The sequence below is a fragment of the Siphateles boraxobius genome, unplaced genomic scaffold (assembly GCF_051911475.1).
Source record: "Siphateles boraxobius isolate OS27281-9 unplaced genomic scaffold, OSU_SipBor_1 46, whole genome shotgun sequence".
NCBI classification, from domain to species: domain Eukaryota; kingdom Metazoa; phylum Chordata; class Actinopteri; order Cypriniformes; family Leuciscidae; genus Siphateles; species Siphateles boraxobius.
In genome coordinates, this window is record NW_027509097.1 from 19,721,198 (window position 1) to 19,740,672 (window position 19,475).

The 19,475-nt window shown below is 37.0% G+C and overlaps 1 protein-coding gene and 2 long non-coding RNA genes across 6 annotated transcripts in view; all 3 read right to left on the reverse strand.

Moving 5' to 3' along the window:
- LOC143710229 (uncharacterized) overlaps positions 1-19,475 on the reverse strand; it is a 202,693-nt gene that overhangs the window by 38,877 nt on the left and 144,341 nt on the right. The gene's annotated exons all lie outside the window — the stretch shown is intronic.
- On the reverse strand, positions 6,474-7,634 carry LOC143710304 (uncharacterized). Its single transcript, XR_013194519.1, has 3 exons — positions 6,862-7,634; positions 6,683-6,744; positions 6,474-6,582 (listed from the first exon to the last, which is right to left on the reverse strand). It is a non-coding gene; the product is annotated as an uncharacterized LOC143710304 (long non-coding RNA).
- The window catches only part of svild (supervillin d), a 195,653-nt gene continuing 185,041 nt past the window's right edge, over positions 8,864-19,475 (reverse strand). For all 3 annotated transcript variants that reach the window (XM_077201228.1, XM_077201227.1, XM_077201229.1), the window contains exons 22-26: positions 16,261-16,416; positions 15,976-16,119; positions 13,347-13,459; positions 11,911-12,066; positions 8,864-9,072 (exon numbers count right to left, since the gene is read on the reverse strand). In XM_077201228.1, coding sequence (XP_077057343.1) covers positions 8,986-9,072; positions 11,911-12,066; positions 13,347-13,459; positions 15,976-16,119; positions 16,261-16,416 — 656 coding nt within the window. In that variant the 3' untranslated portion in view covers positions 8,864-8,985. The remainder of the gene's footprint in view (positions 9,073-11,910; positions 12,067-13,346; positions 13,460-15,975; positions 16,120-16,260; positions 16,417-19,475) is intronic.

Sequence of the window (19,475 nt, forward strand, 5' to 3'; positions counted from 1 at the left end):
ACACTGAATTGTGCAGATTCATTGAAGAAAAGGGGATCCTAAAAAAGTGAGGACCCTTTGCTTTGGTGGGGAAAAAACAATAACAACAACAAAAAAGAGAGTACATTTCCATTGCTCAGCAAAGTGGCAAAAAGATACCTTGGAACTGTTGCAACCGCTGTTCCAGAAGACAGGCTGTTTTCTAAGGTAGGAGAGACAATTATTCAGAGACAGAGTTGGCTTAAAGCTAAAAATGTTAACATGTTACTTTTCCTGAACACTAGGAAAACTAGGAAAATCTAAAACTTGATTAAAATACCAAGGTATCTCTCTTCAGAGCACTAAAGAAATGTGCGAATGTAGGAAAATGCTGCTATTAAGAAGTCTTAAACGTTCTTTACAAAGCATAACTCAAAAAGATAACATTGGGGGTTTCCTAACATTGCTGTCAGGGAACCGAAACAGTTGATATGTTGTACAACAATGAGTTGGTCTGGAAAAATTATGGTCTAAAAGATAAGAAGATTATGACATCTTTGAGAAAGTGCAAATGTACACGTTTTATGCTTTATTTTATTTCACAATTTTATTTTCTGTAAAATATAGGATTATTATTTTTTTTAATTTAATTGTGCTCATGTTTGCTTTTGAAATACATTTGTTATTAATGGCCAGTATGTGTCATGTAGATTTGATGTGTTTACACATTGTACAGATTGCAGTTATTATATCTGTCTATGTGAATTTTCGAGGATGTCATGTTAATACACAACAATTTGGGCCATTTTCTGTTAAGTTATTTGAGTGCAAATGCCGCAGCATGATTCAGCAAACAATTAGTTAATACTGAATTACTCACATTTTAGACACAGTTTCTCTACAAGTCTGCACCGCCAACAGTACTGGTCCAAATAAACGTTTCCAAGGCGAGCAACACACAGTTGTGATTTTTTGTTTATGAATGAACCCATGTTATAAACGAATCGGTTGAATTAACGATTCAGTGACTCGTTGTCGTTTGAGTAAATGGGTGGAGCTATGTCTAGCCAATGCAATTTGGGCCAAAGGCGGTAGCTAGGTTATCTAACCACACCCTAACCCTACCCACAACTCTATCCTTCCACCCCATTAGATGTCTAGAGAGGTGGAGCTAGACGTCATTTGACTCTGCAATGAGTACCACTTGGAGATTTAGGCGAGATTAGGCGGCTGCAGTGAAGGGAGGACTGAAAAGAAGTGCAGGCAAGACGGGCAGTCATCTCTTCTCGTAATGGATAAGTCAGACACCTAAGATATCAAAGGCAGATATTGCGTGATTTGCATGGACTGTGTTGGTAATAAACTGGATTAAAGGATAAAGTTCTGCTCCTTTAATATGAAAATAAATGTGATGAAGACACCCAAAGTAGCCTACTTGTTATTTAATTCCATTTAAAAGACATGTTTATCAAATTTTTTTACTTTAATACAGGCATGTATATGACGACTTCAGATGCAAAAGCCTCTAAGTCCGTCTAACGTTTTTCTTTAATATTAACATTTTTATCAGGCTCCTATGTATAGGTTTCTACCTAAGTACCGACATTTCTAAATGGGCCGAGGCAGGAACTTAGTGAGTTTGAAGTGAAAGTATTGAGCATTCACTCAATATTATTATCTCATTTTTGACATAGGTGGCTTTTAGAGGCTTTTGCATCGGAGCTCTTCATCTCTCTCTCTCTCTCTCTCTCTCTCTCTCTCTCTATATATATATATATATATATATATATATATAATTCTTTCTATTTTTTATATGACAACAGTCACATAACCCATAGAGAGATTGCAGTCAGAGAGTTTGGGAATATTAACACGTGATTTACACGGTTTCAGAATCAAACATTTTAAAAGACAACAATACATACCGGTTGTTTAAACCAAAATGCATCAAGCTGTGTCGTCAGCAAGTCATTTCCACAGACCAATGGTCATTTCCCATCGTGCTTTTGATCAGTGCAGTCGGTGGAGAGCAACTTCTCGCCACCTATGCTTAGAATATACCCTGAAGAAAGAAAGTCTATCTAAGCGCCTAAGCTTGACCAAAGCCTTGTCTGCCTTTTAAATACATCCTTAAATTACAACACAAGAATATTCCCATTTTGAAGGGCACTCCATAACAGAAGTGGCATGTCTAAACCACATTTTATGTTCACCATCAAATAGTCTGCACAGGAGCACCACTGACCAAAATGAAAAATACAATAGAAAGACCAACAAATGCAATAGTGACACACTGGCTAGGGTAGATTAACCCAGACCCCTTTGTGGTACTATAACAAAAGCCTCTGTATCTTGCTCCAAGAGCCACCAATCCAATCAATCACGTAACAGCTTGAGCCATGCGTTAAAGTGCAGAGGAAGAGCAGAAATGGACGCATTCCCTGTGACTTGGGTAATTTACTCTGAACAACATACAAGCAATTTCAAACATTGAGGAGAGGAGAAGAAACTGCAGCCTCAGCAACACTTAGAGATGTGCAAGGCTAATGCACCAGGCAGGAAAAACAACAGACGCCTGCAAAAAAAAACAGCATGGATGAAGGACAGCAGATTTTATCTGACGATCAATGAACTCAGTAGAAAAAAGGGGTAATTTTACATTCTCGGTGCAGTCTGACTACTGATACATCCAAGAAATAAAACATGGGACAAAAAAACAAATCAGAGGCATCATGGACGCAATTTTTTTAATTTATTTTACTTATTTATGTATTTATTTTTTGTTTCAGGGGTCACAAGCGGTAGTGCTTGATAGCCAAATTTTCAGAAGAATTTTGAAGGAAATAATTCTAACGGAAAAAAATGGATCATGTAAATGGAAGTAGGATACTTTTTTTGAACAATAATCGTTCAAGACTTCATGAAAAAGTCTAATAATATAAATATTAATAAAATATTACTTTGCAAAAATACACTTTATTGAAGGGTGAGATCCACTGCATGGGTTTGAATCAGCATGATGCTTCAGAAAGAAATTAATTCACAGTGTTTCCACTGAAAGCTAATTCTTCTTGCACAGTGCGATTATGAAACCTGGATAATGTCCTGATGACTGTGAAAGGAAATTACTTCTCATCAGGCTGCACGTAAGCACTGTTAATTGAGGAAAGTTGTTTACAAAGCCACTTGGTGTGAGGCTAAATTGCTCAAAAATGGAGAAGATGGCTTAAAGATTCTCCAAAGAGGAAGTAGCATTCAGTAATCCTAAATCCTCTCCTTTAGCAAACCACCTGCTATAATAAACAAAGATGGCAGGAAATTCAGGGGTGCAAAGGCACAGCAGGTAGAAGACAGGCAAACAAATCCAGTCTTGAGAGAGATAAAGGACTGATTTGGGGGGTTCCCATCTGTGTGGCTTGTGAATCAATCCGTCATTTGGTATTCTTGTCAGGATCAGGGCTTAATGTCATTGTCAATGCAGCTGGGGTTTTTTTTTTTTTGCACCCTGACACTAACTTAGAGTTTTTGAGCGCTTGAAAGCACCTCCTTCTCACGATCTGCACTTCACTTGCTTAATGGTTACGGCAAGTACTGAGTTTCAATCTGCAGACGGCCCCTGTCCACAGCTGTGACCTTCAACCCTGTTTGAGGACTCTGAACTTGATATAACTCAAAAGTTCAACTCTGATAGGAAGAAACATGTCTAATTGAATGAGCATCCATAAAAATAAAAAAACAAGTTAAACAATAATAATAATTATTATTATTAAAGTTTATACGACTAATATACTCTAATAGTGGGTATGAAAAAAAATACACTGTCAACTCAAAAACTAAATATTTTCCAGATAATATTTAATGAACTTATCCTGGTTTAGTGCAATATAAAAATCATTTACTTAGGCAAATGCAAAATGTAAATGGGTCTTTTTATATGAAAAAATATAGCTGCCTTTAAATTAAGAAGGGGGTTCTTTGCAGGGGCGTCATCGAATTTGGGGGTTCTTCCCAGGTTAAAATATTTGTGGGAAGGTTAGTTTTTGGTACCGAAAATGTACCAATTCATGGATTTATGTTACTGCGTTATTCTTCCATGCAACAGCCATTTGTTGCAATTGCAAGTAATTCCCTTAAATATGTTTTTTTCAGGGGGACATTCACACCGTTGTGCCACTCTGCCATCCCTGTCCCATCGCTCTGCCATGCCATTTGAGGCTAAGATTTCAAACAAAGGCATTAAATAGCACATTAGATGACGTGTCCCAGTCAACTCCAGTCCTCAATCCACATCAACAGCATATTCCTCATCTAACATTGCGCCCCACCCTTTCTGTCCTTCACAGTTGTCTTTCTCTAGCCATGTTTCCATCCACACCTTTTTATCCGAATTAAGTGATATCGAATGAAAAATGTCTTATGGAAAGAGTAAAATACGATTAAATTTCATGAATATCGACTCAAATGAAATACGTTCGGTCTCATCGGATTTTATCTTGATCGATATACGGCAAATGCGATAAAAGCTGATGGAAACGTTATTTGCCGAATAAATAATGAATTGCGATTAAGTTTTAGGCCCTTTATGGTTGCAACACGCCACAAAACATAGAAGAAGACGAGTTCATTTCCGGCCAGTATTCCCGCTCTGTTTGCGCACACATGGCGGATGTCAACAAAGACAGATGTAAGTGGACAAAGCAAAAAAATGCTTCAACCAAAGGGTTTCCGTGAAGTGTCTCTGAACCACGATCTCCCAGAACTGATGGAGCGCTGTCGTTCCCACACCACAGGCTGCCTCCGTTGTCGTCGGGCATTTACGTGCATCTGCATCATCATAGCAATGTGTTTATAGAGTCGTTGTTTTCTTATGTTAGGTTTGCTTGTTATTACGTGGCTTGGTTGAATTCTAATGTAGAATGCGGTGTGTTATTTCTTGTTAACAGACTGCGGAGCTGCTAAGTATAACAAACCGTTGCCATGGACGCAGTTCAGAGACGGAACAGACTATTTTCTTTAGCTGAAGCACTACTCGTTTTAAATCAATAAACTCCTTTTTAAGTTAATATTTTGTGTCAAATTATTGATTTATTTGGTTGGTAGCCATGCAATAAGCAGGATAATGTATAGCGAGGCGGTTGTAGCGAATACAACCCCTTCAGGCTAACAACCGCCTGGCATATACATTTTCCCTTACATGTCGCTATCAGCTGGCACATAAGCACTATTAGGCTCCGTTTTGTCTAGCAAAACTTTGTTCGCAAAAGTTTGCTTGAATGTTGTTCGATTCAGTGCGAAAATGAATGGAAACACCTTAAAATGTCTCAATCAATTCGATATACCAATTTGATCGCAAAACAGCATGTGACGTCATTACGTACAGGTTTTTATCCGCTTTAAAGCCGTTGGATGGAAACACACTTTCACCAGCTTTATTCGCATGAGTTTTTTTTTTACCGAACTTCAGGGGCCGTATTCACAAAGAATTTTATCTTACCACTAGGAGTGCTCCTAAATCGCACTAAAATATTTTAGCTAGGAGTTTTCTCTTAAAAGTTATTCACAACGCCTTTCAGACCTACTCTTAGTAAAGAAAAATGACAACTCCTAAACTAAGAGTGAGTCTTCGTTGCTATGGATGACGTCATTACTCATGCACGAGCTTGACTGAAGTGACCACCTTGATTGGCTGATGATTGTAACGCGGGAATGATTCCAAACACCTCCCCTATGATGATGAGTGACAGGTGACAGGTCTGAGAATGCGTGCGCTACACAAGTAGTGCGAAGGACGGAAGATGATGAATAACTGAATAAATAGCCTAAATGAATAAAGAGTAAGGAAAAATAAATAGCCTAGTAGCCTAATGAAACATATGGATTGATGCAATATCTTTGCAACATTATTGAATTAATCTGTCACTATGCCTCTGCCTACGTTTGCAAAGAGAAGAACATTTTAATTTGATTCACAATGAAATGTTACAATTAGTTTACATGCAGTGAGTAGTTTTGGTTGTTGTTGGTGGCGTTGTTGCATCCCTAGTTATGCCTACAATGCAAAATTGTTCCCTCGTGATTGGAAGCTCCTGTAGCCGCCGCATATGCATTTCAAAACATCGCAACGTGAAATGCCACAAAAAGCGGTTTGTGAATAGGTCTTAGTGAGTTAGGAGTCCTCTCGACTTCTTTTAAGCTGTCCCAGACTTAGGTGCTACTTTTAGGGCTAAAATGCTTCGTGAATTACTCTTAGTCAAAAAAATTAGGAGTCCTAAAGTTACGAGTGACACGCCCATTATTTTTAGGAGTTGCTCCTAAATTCGCCAGTTAGGAGCTACTTTTAGCCTTAAAATGTGTTGTGAATACGGCCCCAGATAATTCGGTTGACAAGAGGATGGAAACATGGCTTCTGTCGACCTCTGCAGAAACTGCAAAACAACAGTAATGTAAAATACTCTGAAAATACTCACAACAAAATAATTGCCTATAGAAGAGTTACATCATGTCAGTTTCTAGACAATGTTTGTTGTCTCACTTTGGCTTTTTTGCCACAACCTTGATTGAGTGTTTCAGCTGGGCCGTACCGGGATGAATCTACGAACACTTCTTCATGGCCTGATTATAAATCTTGCAGGATACATAAAAGGCAAAAAATGTTTAGTAACAGAAAATATTCAATTGGATAGGTAAAACCATACAAAAATGGATATTAAAAGATTGCAACAACCTTCTGAACTTCTATTACTGTTTATAATCTCTGAAGATTGGTTGACCCACTCTTGTGTGATACTGTGGAATAGAGGAAACATTACCTGAGAAAAAAAAAGACTAAATAAATACATATCATAGCCTATATTTAATTTTACACATATATTAGTTTTACACAATATAGATAATCAGTCTTACCTGCAATGTGCTTGATGTTGATGTGGATTCTTCTCAGAACTGTACAGGATTACATTGTTTCAATCTGTAGCTGTTGGTGTTTTTGAACGACTCCTCGAGAAGTGTGAATGACTGGAGATCAAATAAAACACAAAATATTTTGCAGCAGGGAGTGGGGTGTGTATGTGTGTGTTTGTGGATGTGGGAGGGGGGTCATTTATGAAGAGTTTAGATCTTTGGAAGACCAGGGCTTTTTGACACACTTTTTACATAAAATATGTACCATGGGAGATATATTTTGAAGGTATGATTGTTTATTTATATAGTTTATAATTATTCATATATTCAGCGTTATTGCCCAGGAAAAGATACACGTTGTTAACTGTGACGGCTCAGTGAGTAGTTGTGTGTTTGTACCCGAGTTACAGGTGATTGCTGGAGGGCGTGGCTTTACACCTGAATGAAATCATGGAACTTTAAAAGACACTGGGCCAAACAGAGATGGATAACTATTGTTCGCTTATTGCTGCTTATGAGGCTACCGGAGAGCTGACTGGATGTGTGGGTTACGGGAGACCACAGCTGCATCGGAGTTCTCATTTGATCCATCTTCTTCCCCTATGATGTTTTAATTTGGACCTTTCGTTGTTTGTTTGGTTCGGTTGGAGTGATGGCACTTGAGCTTGCTACTTACATTTTGCTGAAACGCTGACTAACAATCACACTGATCACTTGACATTTCATGTTTCTTACTTTAGTTAAATAAATCTTATTGTTTATGCAGCGGTTGTGTGGCGTCTTTTCATATATATTAAAATAGAAAACAGCTACTTCAAACTATGATATTTCACAATATTAGCATTTTTTTCTGTATTTTTAAGTGCAGCCTTGCTGAGCATAAGCCTTAAAACAAATAAAAACATAAATTCGTACCACCCCCTAACTTTTTTACCAGAGTATTTATAAATACTGTATATTCAAATATGGAACACGAAGAAATGTCACAGCAGGTTTGATATATTTACCGGATAGAAAAGGTACAAGTGAGAAAAATGTTAAAGCTCCGGTAATCAGTGATCACACTGTTCCCCTCTCTTCCGTGTAGAACAACACTGTTATATCCTTATCTTACAGACACAGGAACACTTTAAAAGATGTACAGATACGCCTTAGGTTGTTTCAGAAATGCTTTCAAAGTAAATAATAATAAAAAAGTATTGGCTTTTGCTTGATATCGTCAAGATGTCTTTGCATCTTTGGTAGTAAAAACAAATCTTGTAAAATACTTCACTAAATATTTGCTTACAATTTTAAGAGGATGAAATACTGAAGTCTTGCATTTTATTATCAGACCATGAGAATGGATTAAAAAGAGAGCGGCACCTAGTGGTATGATATTGAATAACATTTATTGTCAACCAAGAGCTGCTACAGTATATATTTTAGTGGCATAATTCTGGTACTGGACAAACAATACATTTGCATCTTTTGCGAAACCACATATTGATTTGTATTGGAGCTTAGTTATTGTTGTAACTGTATTGTCACATTAAAAAGTCACAATCACATAACAATTACAGTCACATAATACGGCATATTAGGCATATTCATTCCTGTGGCAGCAGTGTAGGCTACTTTATATGTGCACACATTATGGTTTAAAAAGCTATTCACTTTCCACTATGAATCTTGCACAGAGCTCAGTGATTGAGTGAAAGGCCTCCATTTGTTTTCCACTGATTACATGAATTGTCACCATTAGTGTTTAATGCATTTTAAGGTCACAGTTTGATAGCAACAGGGTTAAACAGGGTAGAACAATAAAATGGGATACATGTTTAAAATTTGAGCTTGTGAGTAGGGAGACATAGATTTACAGTATGTTGATATGCTTCAAGCTATTCCCAAAACGTACACTTTTTGCAAAATTTAAATGTATAGAAGTCTTGTAACCAAAAGCTACTGATGTATGAAATATGAAATTGTTAAGGCCATAGGTAGGTCCATATTTATATATATATAATTTTTTTTTTTTTTTAAGTTTACTGTACATATTGATGACAAAAATCACAGAGAAAATATGCAAAGTTAGTAATTACTTTAAGTGAATATACAACAGATCGTAGACACAAACATTTAATTTGTTTAAAAGAGGCCTTTGCTCTTTTTCAGATTCAGTTGTTTCCAGTTTGGGAGGGTGTAAAATTCATCCCGTGACAGGTCCAAAGCACTCTGCAATACAAATACAATCTGTCAATGTCAGACAACTTTAGAAAACTATTAAAGCAAATTTAGAATTTGCTGACATTTCATGATGCTTTCCATGATGACCATTTTAGTCTGAACTGGTGTCTTAGGGTGGGTTTTGAGACTGGTTGTTTACTAAAGGGTAGGGGTGTCAATTGCTTTTGGAAGGGTGTGGCAGCTGTTGAAATATTAGACATATAATGCCAACCCAAGGTGTAACAGCATTAGAGCACATAGAGACTCTTTCACCTAAATATCATCATATAAAGACTGTGTCTGTTCCCCGAGTTAGAAAATACACAAAACTCCCAAACCCATTGAAGTGTAAAAATTGAGTTGATGTTCAACTAATATACAAATACAGATGTACAGGGGTGGTGATGGCGCAGTGGATCAGACACATGCCTTTGGTGTGAGAGACCCAGGTTCGAATCCACTGTGATACACCAATGTGTCCCTGAGCAAGACACTTAACCCCTAGTTGCTCCAGAGGCGTGCAACCTCTGACATATAGCAATTGTAAGTCGCTTTGGATAAAAGCGTCAGCTAAATGAATAAATATATAAATATAAAATATAAATATATACAAATGATAAAGCTCGAGTTGCTGAATATTCGATCACTTACTTCAAAACCACTTATTGTTAATGATATGATTACAGATTATAACCGATTTGTGCTGTGTTTGACAGAAATCTGGCTAAAACCAGATAATTGCATTACTTTAAATGAGTCCACCCCCCAAGATTATTGTTATAAACATGATCCTCGTCTAAAAGGAAAAGGGGGAGGTATTGCTGTAATTTATAGTAATATCTTCAGAATTACTGAGAAGTCTTGTTTCAAGTATAATTCTTTTGAATTTTTGGTGCTCAATGTAACACTATAGTGTAAATGATAAATCACATTTGACATTTGTGCTGGCTACTGTATACAGGCCACCAGGGCATTCTTTATTAAAGAATTTGCTAATTTTCTATCAGAGTTAGAACTGGCTGTAAATAAAATTCTAATTGTTGGTGATTTTAATATACATGTAGATAACGAAAAAGATGCAGAGGGATTGGCATTGTCGTAATCATACTCTAGATCTAATATTATCACATGGAATCAATGTTGATGCCGCTGAAATTTTGAAGCAGAGCGATGACATCTCATATCATTATCTAGTCCCGTGTATACTTAATTTAGCCAAGGCTTCAAAGCCAACCCTGTGTTACAAATATGTTAGATCTATCACTTCTGCCACTAAAGATTGCTTTATTAATAATCTTCCTGATCTGTTTCATCTCCTCAGCATCCCAGCTTAGAAGAACTCGATAGTGCGACAGAAACTTCTGACTCTCTCTTTTCCAGCACCTTAGACACAGTAGCTCCTTTGCAGTTAAAGAAGATTAAAGAAAATAGTCCAACGCTGTGGTACAACGAGCACACTCAAGCCCTTAAGAGAGCAGCCAGAAATATGGAGCGCAACTGGAAGAAAACAACACTAGAGTTTTTTCGTATTTCATGGAAAGATAGCACGATTGCATACCGACAGGCCTTAAAAAAATCTGCTTATTTTTCAACCCTCTTAGAAGAAAACAAACAAAACCCTAGGTATTTATTTGATACAGATGATAAACTAACGAGAAATAAAGCTTCAACCCCAGACGTTTCCAAACAGCACAGCAGTGATGACTTCATGAACTTTACTTACAAAATTGATCATATCAGGGAGAAAATTAAAACTATGCAACCGTCTACTACAGTATAGCATCAGACAGTGCAGTGTAGTCTCCCGGAGGAAAAATTAGATTCATTCATTGCTATAGGAGAGGAAGAATTTTCCAAACTCGTTAAATCATCTAAATCGACAACATGTATGTTAGACCCTATACCGAATAAACTATTGAAAGACATGCTTCCAGAGGTCATAGATGCTCTTCTTAATATTAATTCATCTTTGTCCGTAATAGAGACTTATTCTACATATTGCAAAAAGAGGCATTATACCACAACTTTACTATTTGTTCATATTTAAAAATATATTAAATCAAATCATATAATAAAATATGATTTAATGTTACTACTGTAAATCTAAATCAAAATTATTATGGGATCTCATTCACTGCTTTTAAATCTTTACTTTTTAAAAATGTTGTTTGTTTTTTTAAAATATTTTTTTATATTAACATTTTAATGACAGTATATTTATTGAACAAAAAATATGTTTTTATTTATCAAAATAAACAGAAAATAGTGCAAACTTTGCTAAAGGGACTGTTTTGAACAAGTACGTACTTAGACATTATTAAAATCATATTATTTTAGCTAAAGTATTTGTATGAATACTGTGTGCCTTTTAGACAGTCACTAATAGACAGTCACAGAAAAATAAGTTGTGAAAGGGTAAATAAACCCCAAGCAGATGAACGTCGTCGTTTGTTTACAATTGTAATGCATGGCAGTGTTTTACAGGGGTCTTTGTTAATTTCATGGTTTTGAAACCAACTGCTCAGAGCTTGCCACTGTGATGTTTTAAACTATTGTATTGTGTAGTAGCCTGTGTGGAACAATATATTCATCGTTATATCAGCAACTATAATCTGCCATGTTCCAAAACTATGTAATTTTTTTATTTAAATTGGATGATACTGTTGGTTAGTGTTTAACAACAGTTTTGTCTTTCTCTCTTCTGTCATTCTACACAAATTTTATTGATATTTTTACGCGATATTGTTAGATTGCATGACATCATCTGTACTTGCAATACCTGGACATTTAGTGATTTGAGACCAATGGTAAAGGACATGTGTGAGCCTCATTTTATAAGGTTGTTACCTGAAAGTCTTTATCTGACAGGTAGCACTCGAGGCGCAGAGGGTCCACTCCCTCTGGCAGGGGTTTGGAAGTGAGCTCCTCCACAGTGTACTTCAGCCTGCTGAGTTTAGACAGGGCGTCTTTAACCACAATCACTTTATTATGGGCTCCTTCAACCTGCACAGACATTCAAACATACAGTTTCATCATCTATTGGCTTCAATATTAAAGATCTTTGGGCTGTATTAAAATCGACCACCATCTATTCATGTATGATACATATATGAGAATCCTTTTAAAACAAAAAAAAAAATCCTCTGTAGCATTCTGCAGGGTTTAAAGTACTTAAAATGACTATACTTAAGTATTATATAGGGGGAATTTCTTTTGTCTGTAATAAAATGAAATATAAAATGAGTACATATTTTGCAGGTTATTGTGGCTTAACTTTCCTCTTATTAATGTAGTTGGCCCCATCGCAATAATGAGAGTATTTTACACAAAGTGATTTCCAAATGCGTTTTAATAATAAAAATGGGTGCAGTTAAAGGATTAGTTCACCTCAAAATGAAAATTTCCTAATAATTTACTCACCCCAATGCCATCCAAGATATCCATGTCTTTCTTTCCTCAGTGGAAGAGAAATTAAGTTTTTTGAGGAAAACATTTCTGGATTTTTCTTCGAATAATGGATTTCAATGACAACCAGCGTTTTGAAGTCCAAATCAATGCAGTTTCAAAGGTCTTTGAAGTGCTTCAGCGGACTGTGCACGATCGCAGCTGATGAAGAGAGTCTTAGCCTATCTAGCGAAACGATAGGTCATTTTCAAAAACAAATATATATATATATATATATATATATATATATATACGTATATATATACGTATCTGCAACGCGCAGGGAACTACGTCATCACAATGAAAGGTCACTGTCGATGTTGCGGGTGCCGGTGAAAGTACCGCCCGTTCGCATGGTCGAGTGGGGCGGTACTTCAGCCGGCGCCCGCGACATCGACAGTGACCTTTCAACGTGATGACATAGTTCCCCGGCAGATAGTGCAGATCAGCTAAATCCGAACAATTGTAGTTAAAAAGTATATTTATATATATATTCTTTTGAAAATGACCTATCGTTTCGCTAGATAAGACTCTCTTCATCAGCTGCGATCGTGCACAGTCCGCTGAAGCACTTCAAAGACCTTTGAAACTGCATTGATTTGGACTTCAAAACGCTGGTTGTCATTGAAGTCCATTATTCGAAGAAAAATCCAGAAATGTTTTCCTCAAAAAAATTAATTTCTCTTCCACTGTGGAAAGAAAGACATGGATATCTTGGATGGCATTGGGGTGAGTAAATTATTAGGAAATTTTCATTTTGAGGTGAACTAATCCTTTAACAGAGAAAAAGTACTTTTTACACCTCTGGCATTCTGAAAGCTATGGGTGGTGAAACGTACCTGGACTTTAATATTTGTGTCTTTCTCCCAACAAGGGAAGATGTTGGTAAAGGTGAGTGGTTCTGCACCTGCCAGGATCAGGTAGGCCTGAGGAGGCCGTCTGGAGTTCTTCACTGAAAAACAAACACAAGAAGGTCATTATTACACAGCAAAGCAATCAAATATGCATTAAGCGAATAGTGACTGAGGCTTAAAGGCTGAATAAGTCAAATGCAGAGGAGGACAGTATTTTTTCTTCGTTACTGTACTTAAATACACTTTTTTAAGTGTCTGTACTTTATCCTTAGGTAAACTTTTACTCAGTACACTCCAAAGCATAATATCACAGTTTTTACTCCATTACTTTTCATAAAAACATGTGGTTCCTTGTTATTCTGAACTGAAGAAATCTTAACCCCCTCCGAGACACGATAGCGCTGTACGATTCTTGAACGAGCTGATTCTTTTCAATCAATGTTTTAAATTTGTTCGCAAATCGCAAAGAACGATTCATTTTGGAATTGGACCAATCCTATTGTATCTGTGCTTGAATCGACAACTCACTTGTTGTGTCCCAAATGACGCACTATACACTATGCACTTTACACTTATAAACTATGTACTTATGCACTATATAGGCTACTAATCTGTGAAGTGTACAAATTTTATAAGGTAATTTTGTCATTCAACATCGGAGTCTGATAGCCTCTCCCCCTCCGCTATGTAATTAAAGCTGCGACAGTCGAGTGTATGAAAAGTCCATCATTCCACACTAGGTTTCTTCGGTTAATTAAGTGCATCATCCGGGTATTTATTTCTATTCGGAATTTTCAGTGTGAATACACTACTCACACGCTATTTATACTACAAAACATCATAGAATAGTGCTTAAGTTCACGATTTGGGGCGCACCTACTGATGTGATCCGGTCAGAGTGAGTCTCCAGTTAACATTTCACTGAATTCAAAAGTCTGTCTCAAAAGCCAAGAATAGGAGATCCTCGGAGCTTGATTGTGTGTGTGTGTGACTAATGGCACGAAAAGTAAGTTACCACTGCTGAATTTTAGGATTTTTTGATTGTAAATGAAAATCATATATAGGTCACGACTGTAAGTTGTTTGTGAACTAAATCTCCTGTAAAAGGGCAAGCCGTTTAAGTCCATTGTATGAAATGCTTAAATGTAGACATGTCCACATTTGTATATTACCCTCTGAATCAAAGTTTTAGGTAAAAACTAATCATAACATTAAAAAAACACACAAATTGATGCCCAAGCATCTTCCCCGCTGCCGTAGCAGTTTCAAATGATGTAAAACTAGTATGTTTGCATTGAGTTCTTCTTAAAATGTTAACATAGTTTGCCCTATGTGATTTCTGTTTTTTTATTGTACGTGTATATTTGTCAACATATTTACAAAAATCAGTAGTAGTTATATAGTATGGCAAGCTTTGGCAATAAAATAAAACGTTTTCTTGCAGATCAATACATATTAAGTGTCTGGATAATCTTCATTATTGAATAGTGCTGACAACCTGACTGCTCATAATAATTAATAATGATGTCAGACTGCGCTGTACTATTTGAACTTTACCTATGTGTATATAATCTATAGAGTATATAAAATTGCAAAATAAATAAACATTCATCAATCAGTACTTTTTACTTTTAACACTTAAGTAAATTCAAATCAATCACTTTTGTACTTTTACTAAAGATAATTGAAAAGGAGTACTTAATACTTTTACTGGAGTAATATTTCATTAGGGTATCTGTACTTTTACTCAAGTACTTGATTTAAGTACTTTTTAATTAAGGAAGTATTTTGTCTATTGTCTTTATTTTCACATGTGCAGCTTATAATACAGTATTTTTTTAAAGAGTGTTCTCAGTTCACATTAAATGCTGCTTCTCACCAACTGCATCTCTGCAAGTGCTGGGAGTTTAATTTGTATATTGTTGCGAGATTAATTTTATGATCAAAATTAATAACTTAATTTCGGAAATTATGCAAATGTAAAATTTGTGAACAAAAGTTTAAAGCATTTTATCAATATTCTGGATAAAAAAAAGCTCAAGGATTTGATGGGTTAAAAGCTTTAACTTTAAGCTTTAATTTAAGACATAAATATTTTTTTCGTAACTTGAACTTGAAGACGCAAAAGAGAAAGCAAATCTGTACTGTACAGAGTTCTCTTTTCAGTCTTATCACGCATGTTTTAAAAGCACATGAATGAATGAGAGTGATCATATACTGTAACGCTATCCAAACGATGCCAGAAAGACGCATTAAACAGAAAAAAAGGAATAACAAAAATTAAGATGGTCATTTTGACAGCCCTAGTTGTTACTGATCGAGAATAATAGTTAATAAACGTTGTTGTTAGGAACCTGCCAGCTGGAACATTTGGACTAGCACATACAGTAGGTCTTTAAGCCTGCTCCTGGAGATCCACTGTCCTGCAGAGTTTAGCTGCAACCCTAATCAAACACACCTAAACCAACTAATCAAGCTCTTCAGGATTGGATATAAACTTTTCAGGGCAGTTAAATGGTCGCCAGGAACAGGGTTGAAGACCTCTGGACTAGCATGACTTTCCTTTATTAAACCATCCTGCCCTCTTCCCTGAGTGAAGATTTAATTTCTAAACCTTGGCAGTACTGTAGCGTTGTTTCCATGGCACACTTCCTCTCACTGTCCCAGCGGATCTTGGCCGAGCCAGTGCATTCTGTATCTTCTTGTTGCTGCCCTTGCCACAGGTACACTTCCATCCTGTTGTCCACCAAGAACAGAGCTACAGAGAATAAAAACAGAGAAAGATTTACAGAAAATATAAACTATTGACACCGTACAATGTGCAACACATGATGCAATTCAATGTCAGTTGACATTATGAGAATCTGTGGTTTCAGTCACATGTAATGACATTATGTACCAGGCTGAGGGGCTGAATACAAGTTCTCCTGCAGGAATGGCATGGCCATGATGGTTCCTGTCACTTGGGCGGGTCCGAACTGTTCCTCTTCCTGAAAAGTCCCACCGCTGGCACTCAGATGGAAAAGACGTGGTGTGAAATTGTACTTTCCTGGATCTGCAAGCACACAGAGACAGTAATATACTTGAGAATATAACTGAATCACATAATAATAAAAAAGATCAAAATCAAATGGGCCCTGCTCCAAAACTTAGTAAGTTGCCTACATAGGATGCATTTTAAAGGGACATTGTGTAGGAATTTCTCCCATCTAGTGGTGAAATTGTATTTTGCATTCAAATGAATTGTGCTCTCCAGCGCCTCGCTTTTTCAAATGCGTGTTGCAGCTACAGTAGCCGTTATGTACCAAAAAGCTATGACAAACAATGCAAGAACAATCATATGCTCTAATAAAATATATTCGTATCGAATTTCTAGGTTACATAAAAAGTAAACTTACAAACCTTGTTTTTAGCACCTTATCAACTTTATTCAATAGCTGCTATTCATCAAAGAGCCTATTTAACTTTTAACTATAAATGTTCTACTGTCTATATAATAAAGTACACAACCAAGCAACGAAAAAAAGCATGTCATTAAGACTGTAATATTGACTTAGCCTACCTGTCAAGGAGAAAGCAGGCAACTTCAGCGTGTCTTTTGAAATCTTTCTCCAGCATTAATGTTAGCTCTTTCCACCCGGAAAAAGCTATCACGACATTGACTCTTGTTTTTTGTAATCTCCGGTCACATTTCCTTTTACGTTCATTTTTTGACTTTTTTGGCGACGAGGATTTCTCCTGTGGATCGGCATATGTATGCCACTTAAAATAACTGCAATGCAGCCTTTTAAACATGCCGGGGCAGTGACGCTCTCACAAAAGCGCCTCTCACTGCTCTGCTCCTCTGTTTCTGCTGCTTTCAGTTACGTGACGCTGGCTCTGAACGAAAACGCGTTATGGAAACACGTTGGCCTAGTACTTTTTTTGACCCTCTCTGCTATTATAGTTTTTTCAAGATGGCCAAACGACATGGAAGCCTCCTTGGACCTACCCGTCACATGTATATAAAGATAATAAATTCTTCATTTACGAGGATAAGTCAGATAATGGGCAGAGGTATTTGTACATCATTTGTTCACACACATTGTTTTGGATTGCTGTTCGATTGCTGTTCCTGATCCTGATCGATTGCTCCTGTCTGCCTAGCTGCCTTCTGTGTTTTGTTTGCTTCGAGGCTGTAAGCTCCGTCTAAGCCTCGTATTAGCTTTGTATTTCTTTCTGTTTTGAACCATCATTTACTACCATTTCTAGTTGTTTATACTACTAAATACAGCTTAGACAACATCTCAGATTAACCTGACATCGCTAGCTTCCGTTATTGTTAGAACAACACGCTAGTAACTCGCTAGCCTGTTAACGCGCCACCCGTGCGCTCAGTTATTTATTTATTTTTCTCTCGCGCACCCGCGCCTCTGAGTTCATAAAAAGCCCAGGTGAGTAAGAATCAGTCAACAAACACGGTGAGTAATGTCTTGTCCTGTTATTGTCACCTGCACTTCATGTTACATGTTTAGCATAGCCTTCCCCGTCGGCAATATAGAGTTTATATGTGATAAATGCAAGGAAACAGTCAGGCTGACGGAGAAGATTTCAGAATTAGAAACACGCATCCAAACTTTAATTGAGGATAGTAAGTGTGCTAGAGCTTTAGATTCTACTTTGGATGCGCCTAGCATAGTGAACTCTTTACATGATTCGGTTCCGGCTGAATTATTGCCTGTGCAGCCAGGAAGATGGGTGACAGTGAGGGATCGCTCTAGTCACGGATCAAAAAACCACTCTTCCGTTCCGATTACCACAACAAATCGATTTGCCCCACTCAGTGAACACCCACCGAGAATTCTGTTGATTGTGCCCTGGTAATTGGCGATTCTATTACACGGAACGTGAAAATAGGGACACCAGCCAACATAGTCACATGTTTGCCGGGAGCCAGAGCGCCTGACATCAAAGCAAATTTAAAAGTGCTGGCTAATGCTAATCGTAAATTCTCTAAGATTGTTATTCACGTCGGCACTAATGATGTTCGACTCCGCCAGTCGGAGATCACCAAAATTAATATTAAAGAGGTGTTTGAACTCGCAAGTACGATGTCAGGCACTGTAATTTGCTCTGGCCCCCATCCTGTTCGAAGGAGTGATGAGATAGTTAGCAGATTGTCATCACTCAATGGCTGGCTGTCTAAGTGGTGTCCGCAAAATAATATAGAATTCATAGACAATTGGAAAAGTTTTTGGGGCAAACCTGACCTGTTGAAAAGAGATGGTATTCATCCCTCCTGGGATGGTGCTGCTCTTCTCTCTAGTAATTTGGCTCATAGTCTTAGAGACAAAACATGACAATCTGGGGCTCAGGTCAGGAAGCAGACAATCTGGCTAAACCGACCGTCTGCTAGCGGCCTCGCGTCACCAAGGTCAGATAAATCCCATCACATAGAGGCTCTTTCACCTAGATATCATCATATAGAGACTGTCTCTGTTCCCCGAATTTGGAAATCCAAAAAATGTCCAAACCAATCTAAGGTTAAAAATGTAATTGATATTCAACAAATAAAAAATAGATAATACAGATGAGCAAACGATAAAGCTTGGGTTGCTGAATATTCGATCCCTTACTTCAAAAGCACTCATAGTTAATGATACGATTTCAGATTATAACCTAGATGTGCTGTGTATGACAGAAACCTGGCTATAACCAGACGATTACATTACTTTAAATGAGTCCACCCCTCATGATTACTGTTATAAACATGAACCTCGCCTGAAAGGCAAAGGGGGAGGTGTTGCTGTAATTTATAGTAATATTTTCAAAACCACTAAAAAATCTAGTTTAAAATATATTTATTTTGAAGTGTTGGTGCTTAATGTAAAAATATTTAATGTAAACGATAAATCAAGTTTGAGAATTCTGCTGGCAACTGTATACAGGCCACCAGGGCACCATAAAGATTTTATCAAAGAATTTGCTGACTTTCTATCAGAATTAGTATTGACTGCAGATAAAGTCCTAATTGTTGGTGATTTTAATATACATGTAGATAATGGAAAAGATGCAATGGCATTTAAAGACATTCTTAACTCTACTGGAGTTAGCCAACACGTGTCAGGACCTACT